Raw genomic sequence first — 7,026 nt, 5'->3', positions numbered from 1 at the left:
GCTCGGCCAAACACTAACATATGTGTAAACGCCAATCCATTATAATTGATAGAAATGTCCAATATGCGCAACCACGGTTATTAGCCGAATTGGAACTTAGTTGCGTAAATAAGACATTTCCATCAATTATAGATTAGAAATAAAAGATACTGATTCTTTAGCTTGATGCATTTCTGAACGCACCCAGACTGTCAAATTGAGAAATTGCAGAAATCAGTTGCATGAGCAGTGGCACCTTGTATGTAAAGTGTCTTTCGATAGAAATTTTTTTATTTCCGAAAGGCGAATTGCAGGGAAAATTTCTGAAATCGCTTTTTGACTGTTTACATGGCGAATGAATTTCTAGCAATATTTCTCGATACTAAAATGCAACCGTGAGCCGCTAAAATAAAAAAAATATATATAAAAGCAAGATAACGAAAAATAAATGGATTTAGAAAAACATAGGAAATGGATCGATACTATCGATAGTATCGATAGTCACCCTTAAGACTATCGTAAAACATCGATGGACTTGACTATCGATAGTTTGACAGCTCTATGGGATTGTGCTGATCACGATGGTAAAGTCGTGTAATAGAGCTGCCAATTCTGGAAAAGAAATTTAAAGCTGATGCCACATAAAACTTTTGCTTCGCTTTACGTGACAGATTCGCTTTGACAGATAAGATGAATTGTATGAAAATGCACAAAGCACGCCACATAGATCGTTGACGCTGCAGCGCGAAGCGAAAAGATGGCCAACTCCCATCTTTTTGCGCGCTTTGACAATCAACCGGTTTAATATTTATTTTATTTCGTCCAAATTTGAGTTTTCATGTAGAAACATAAAACGTAATTATATTGCTGATATTTTTAAAGCAAAATATATAAAATCCACAGCAACTTTGACGAGTAAAAAAGCAGTACAAAATTGTTTTCTTTGCGTTCATTGTGGCATACCTTTTGCGTCTGGCGCTTCGCTGGCAAAGTTATAAATGTCACGCAAAGCTACAAAGTTTTATCTGGCATCAGCTTAAGCGTTTCTGATTTTTATCAGTTGCGGCAATGCATCGATGCTTGCGTTGCCAATGTAGCATCTTCTAATCAAAATCACAGAGTTAACTTAGATGTCAGATGACCGTAGGCGAGTGGGCCTCAGCGGCTCCCAAACGAGGCACTACATTAGGTACCTAGAATAAGGTAAAACCCTCTGAGGTAGCCAGGAGACTGGCTCTCGCCAGATCGCCGCAGCAGGAGTCAGCAGACGTGGCTATGAGCGCTAGGGCAGCAGGGCTAGCAGGGGACAGAGGTATCCGGCAATCAGGCCGCACCCGCTGTAAAGCGGAAGAGTGGGCATTACAGCGAGAAAGCAGAACCCAAGCCCGCGGGAAAGCGGAGCGTTGAGCAACCCCGTGATTCGGTCAGAAGGTATGACAGGCGCACGAACGAGACCACACCCGCTGAAAAGTGGAAGAGCAGGCATTACATCGGGATGAGGAGCACGGAGACCAGAAGAAAATGGTAAGTGGTTCTGGTGAGACTGCACCCGCTGCAAAGCGGAAGAACGGGCAATTAACCCACCAGAATTTGGCTTCAAAGAAGCAGCATAAATTTTCACCATCTCCGCTATCGGGACCCTGGGGTAGGCACTGGGGCCCAACGTCTGCGCGTCTCCAGTAAAAGATTGCAGGGAGAGTGTAAAAGCAAAATAGAGCGCAAAATCGAGAGGAGAAAACTAGCAAAAAAAGCTATTGAACACAAAACTAGTAAAAACTTGCAAGTGAACAATTGTTTCACTGTTTTGACATTCTGCTGTTAACATTTCATTAGTTATAAATCAGTTTTAAACTCTGCTTCACACACAAGCACTTAAACAGTCCGGTACATCATTAATATTTTGATTTACACTCATTTTACTCTTGTTTACGTATAACCAATTCAACAAATGGCAGCTTTTGACATTAATTATTCTTCTTCTGCTAACTAACTTCTAGTTGCGATCCCGTACGAGTCCGGACTAGTCAGAATCAGTCAGATTTTACTGGAAATCGATCCCATACTCGGTTCGCTGACTATTGCGAGGACAAAAAAGAGAGTAAATACGATTCTCTCTCTGTCAGAAGCTACCAGTTTTAGTCCGAGAATTTTTTGCTGGTAAATAGTTGCGATCCCGCACGAGTCCGGACTAGTCAGAATCAGTCAGATTTTACTGGAAATCGATCCCGTACTCCTCTGACTATTGAGAAGACAAAAAAGAGAGTAAATACGGTTCTCTCTCTGAATTCTGGTAAATGTCTTAAACGATCAGCTGTGGTGTGTTTGGCAACCAAATTGTAAACAAAAGAAAAGTGCATTCCCTAAATCATGTTAAAAAGTATATAGTTACTTGTTTAAGTGGATTCTAATGAATTTGAAAGTATTTTTGGTTATTTGGAGGTTATGTTGAAGTTGACAGAAGTTACAATGTTACTCTCTCCCTCTAAGCGAATTTTTATTTTTTGACAGTTTTACTAGTTTCTGTAAGAGGTATACGGGATTGCACCTACTGCTAGTAAAAATTTCACTATTACGCTCTCGATTCAGGGCCCTCCTGCAAATTTTTTGGGTTATTATACACTTTTCCAGTAAAAATTTGCAAGTTCCAGTATAAATTAGTACTATTTTTTACTATACAAACCTACTATTTCGTCTAAATTTTTTCTGCTTTTTTGCAGTAATTTTTTCTAATTTAGTGGTTTCTATGCAAATATCTATTAATAGTTATTTATAGGTTTATTTAATGTTGTACAGGGTTTGTATAGTATATATTACTTAGGGCTTACACGAGACAATATTGTCAAGACAATTATGTCAAAATGCTGTGTTTGTTGTAAACACGGCGAATTCATATTACAACAAGTCTGGTGTAAACCCCCAAGTTAACGTGTACATAAAAAAATAATTCTCCGTTATTTCAATAAAACCTTTATGGGTAGATTTTTTATTTCCATATCAATTTAAAATTAACACATTCATTTAAACTTAGGTTATAATAGTTAAAAACACTCCAGTATTCCAATAAAATCTATTAACGTTAAATATTTTTCTTAAATACGTATAAGAAAATAATGTAAGAAGATATTAAAAACATAAGTGAATCAAGCTTACGAAGAAATTGATAGTACATTTTGAATGCATTAAATCGCAATATTTTATATATAGTTTTCCTACTATCCAATAAAAGAATTTTAAATCTATAAACCAAGAAAGAAATATGTATAAATCAAGAAGAAATATGAACCCTAAATTAAGTAACGTTTTTAGATGTACTTAAAACCAAAACTAAGGCTACACATGCACATAACATTCTGATAGATCAATCAGTATATAATTCAACCTAAATTCTAAGCTGCCTTGTATTATTGTCTATTGTTTACACTATCCCCGCCATTATTCATCGAATTCTCCATGTTTTTAACAATAACATAATTAGTTATGTGATTTATGGCTTCATCCTGCAACCGGTCTGGCCAACGTCTCATGTACGATTTAATAAAGTCTCCAAATGTATCAACTTTATCCGGAGTGGCCTTGTGATTATCGACAATATTTTTGACAATGTCCACAAATTTATCATATTCTTCAGACGGTTTTTTAATTTTGATGTTGTTGTTATTATTGTTATTATTGTAGTTAGGTAAAACACCATTTGTGTTATTAGGTGCTGTATTAAGTTGCGCTGAAGCTGCAGCAACAGCCGCCGCAGCGGCTGTGGAGGCCATAAAGTTCACATCGTTGTTTTGATTGGGTGGCGGTTGGGTGTGATCTATAAACTGTCGGTGCATGCCATATTCAGATCTATGGTGAATTTAAAAAAAAAAAACTTAATATATATATAATGATAGTAACTATAATGTACATTGAACCTACTTATAAAATCCTTCGGAATTATTACTATTAAATTCTTGTTGAGTCATTTGATTTTTCCACACTGGGGATTCCGATGCGGATGGTAGAGTACTCGGATTTGAAGCAGGCGTCATAATTCGTTTATCTCTATGGAATTTATAAAATACAAGTGTCTTTGGTTAAATAATTTTCTTTTAGTTGAAAGCATACTTATACCCAGCTTGACCAGCCAAACTTTTAAAAACATCATCCACTTGTGAATAGAATTTCCACGTGCTTATAATACCGGTTGTTTCGAAGGTTTTCTGTTCTTGTCTAAATACGAATAAAGCGGTTACAGAATAATGTTTTGTGTTTAGATAATGATGTTTTTGTTTTATTTCTTTACTAGGTACATGTTTACTAACCTGTAGCGTTGGGTTAAGTTATTTACTTTAAAATGTACTTCTAGCGCTGTCACAGGTACACCCAAAGCAGTTAACTGCTTTGCCATAGCCACATACAAATGGCCATTGCGTTTTATGGTGCGCAACTCATAGGCGCAGACTTTCCACAGCTTGATTAATTCTAAAACACCATTATCCTCCCATTGTCGACGCTTTTTGTTGAATTTTTCATACTGCGAAAAATAGGGATACGTATTACTACACATGGAAATAAGTATGTTGATTAATAATTGGTTTGGATAAGCTATACTTACAGGCATTTCACATGGGTCTCATAAAGGAAGAATGGAATTCTCGAAGAACCTCCGCTATCACGATCCCGAACAGTACAGCGATGGCTTTATTAAAATCGACCAGTTTAATTCACCAAAGCTATGATATGCATATCTGTGAAAAAGAAGTTGGTTGAAATTACTAAAAGGTAATCAAAAATAAAACTGTACATATATTAATGTGTAGAAGGCATGCCTAAGTTCATTTTGATTCAACATCTACTGAAATAAAGCAAAAACGTAGTGGTAGTTAATCTTTTGCGTTATCATCATTTTGGATACTTGCTTTGGTTGCAGAGTCCACCCACTTTGCGCGCACACTTCAACTTGAAAGATATCAACGATCAAAACAAAAAAGAAAATTGCTTAATTATGAATAAAAAAGATTCGCTAATGATGACGTTTTAAATATCAACTTGTTCAAGCGCAATTAACCAAGAATTAAGCCACAAAAACNACATCCATACATATCCACTGACCGAGCATGCATACATACGTATATATGGTACATATGTATGTACTCTGCAGCACTGTGGTTGTATTGAATACATTCTATGCAGCCGAAACGTTTGGCTGATTTAATTTTGTAAACAATCTGCTTTAGAAATTGGCACACTCTGCATTAGTTTTAACACAACGCGATGTACGCCAAGGTAAGCAAAGGCACACTTTGGTTAGCTGGCATCATGGAGCAGTGAACAACTTATACTAAAGCGGATATTCAAGTATACTAAACCGACAAGCGAAGAAGATGCAGATGCGCTCTCTGCATCAGACAACCCGGGCGCGAGATGCCACCGACGATACTTTCGTCAGTTGCTACACTTGTCAGCGGCTGCTGTTGTCTCCGCAGTTTAACCAGAAACAAGATGGGGGCTGCTACTGCACTAAGCTTTATTTCGCATATATGTACATATGTACATACGTAGTTTAATGCATAGACAAGTAGTATGCTTGTACTAAACATTTGTATAAATGCCATATTTACATACGTACATACAAATATTCGTTTTTTGTATGTATGCATGATTGTAAACCTCATCGCCATCACAGTTGCTCCCCATCAAACCTAATTACAATTTCAAAAAACTAGTCTAATGACCATTTCATTTTCTTCCTCCTTTTCTTTACGCAGTTCGTTTGTTTGGTTCATTCATTATGTTGCTTGGCCCTTAATTTCGTTTCACTATTTATTTCATTTCTCTTTTTGTACCCACATATGTATTTAGAACCTTAATTCGAATCCACTCACATATCTTCTATCCAATTTGCCTAATTGGCGAGCTGGATATGTACTTAATTGCTGATTGCTAATACACACGCCGCTAATGAAGTTGCAGCAATTCAATTTATTTCTTATATTAACTGAGTTGCTCTTATCCTTCTTTTTGGTTTCCTGCTTTTGAAAAACTTAATCAATATGTTATCGTTTGTTGGGGCTTATGGCCGAAAAGTAAATGATGTAATTAATATAATGACAATTCCAAATCGCTATCTTTCAACACTGTACGGCTTTGACTCTCCGCGCACACCAACATAACACAACCGAAGCACAAAGACGTTGAATCGGAACTAAACAATCGGCCATGTCGTCGCCGCCATTGCGTTCGCTGTCGCAGCGGATATTTCTGCTGCTGCGACGCCAGCGTGTGGATTCTCTCTTGTAATTTACCCCACCACAATCTTAATTATGATGTTGTGTGGAAATAATTGTATTTAAGAACAGCGATTCGTTAACTAAAAAAAGATTGCATGCAATGATGGTTAGCCCAGTTACGTATGTAGCTGTTGGGGGGTTGAACGTCTGGGAAGAACATAAATAGCAGATACATGAATCCAAACAGTGCGTTTGTACCAGGCATGCCCAACGCCGGCAGAACTCCATAAGCAAGTGCCCTGCGCTGGCAGAATTCTATAGGCAAGTGCCTTGCGCTGGGCACGGCTGGTTTGTACATACATACATACATATCCTTGCATGCGTTAGGGGCATAGATGACCCTTTCATGTCACTGAGGGTCATTCCCTATCAAAACCAAGAACTAATAAACCTATTTGGTCCAACGTCGTACAAGAATTTGTTCTTGGCTTAAAATCATCACTCGGGAGAAGCCCATGCTTTGAATATGTCTTAAATACCCCTAATTCCGAGCCCGTAATCCATTCCACCCCCTAGGCCCAATGCATTTGAAGCGACTTTTTTTTGGACAACTGTACATTTACTATTAAAGATTGGTCGCAAGCTTAGGATTTTTGACTTGCGACATAGAGTTATAATTAAATTTACTAGTATCCCTGCGCCAAATATCGGAAGACACTGATCCTTCTAAAAATGTTAGCACAAAACAACAATCATTCAATGCGATTTTAAAATCTGGGAGAAAATGGTTCCCAATTGAATGTTTCTTGCGATTTTATATGTGTATAAATGTAGGTGTATA

At 37.3% G+C, this 7,026-nt stretch overlaps 1 protein-coding gene across 4 annotated transcripts; it reads right to left on the bottom strand.

Annotated features, from left to right (window-relative positions):
* Nucleotides 1-2,937: 2,937 nt before the first annotated feature.
* On the bottom strand, nt 2,938-6,145 carry LOC108379271 (uncharacterized). 4 transcript variants are annotated; one of them, XM_017635608.1, is made up of 6 exons: nt 5,841-6,145; nt 4,571-4,703; nt 4,278-4,489; nt 4,081-4,185; nt 3,892-4,017; nt 2,938-3,819 (listed from the first exon to the last, which is right to left on the bottom strand). In XM_017635608.1, the coding sequence occupies exons 2-6, from the start codon at nt 4,574-4,576 to the stop codon at nt 3,381-3,383; spliced, it is 888 nt and encodes a 295-aa protein (XP_017491097.1). In that variant the 5' UTR covers nt 4,577-4,703; nt 5,841-6,145; the 3' UTR covers nt 2,938-3,380. The 4 variants fall into 4 exon arrangements, with proteins under 4 accessions (XP_017491097.1, XP_017491100.1, XP_017491099.1 ...); XM_017635611.1 differs by having other exon boundaries at nt 4,087-4,185; XM_017635610.1 differs by lacking the exon at nt 5,841-6,145 and adding an exon at nt 5,806-5,824.
* Between the last annotated feature and the right edge of the window lie 881 nt (nt 6,146-7,026).

The sequence above is a fragment of the Rhagoletis zephyria genome, unplaced genomic scaffold (assembly GCF_001687245.7).
Source record: "Rhagoletis zephyria isolate East Lansing unplaced genomic scaffold, Rhagoletis_zephyria_1.1 Rzeph_scaffold_16011, whole genome shotgun sequence".
Lineage (NCBI taxonomy): Eukaryota > Metazoa > Arthropoda > Insecta > Diptera > Tephritidae > Rhagoletis > Rhagoletis zephyria.
Note: the sequence above shows the minus strand (reverse complement) of the source record. Positions and strands in the feature narration are given on the sequence as shown.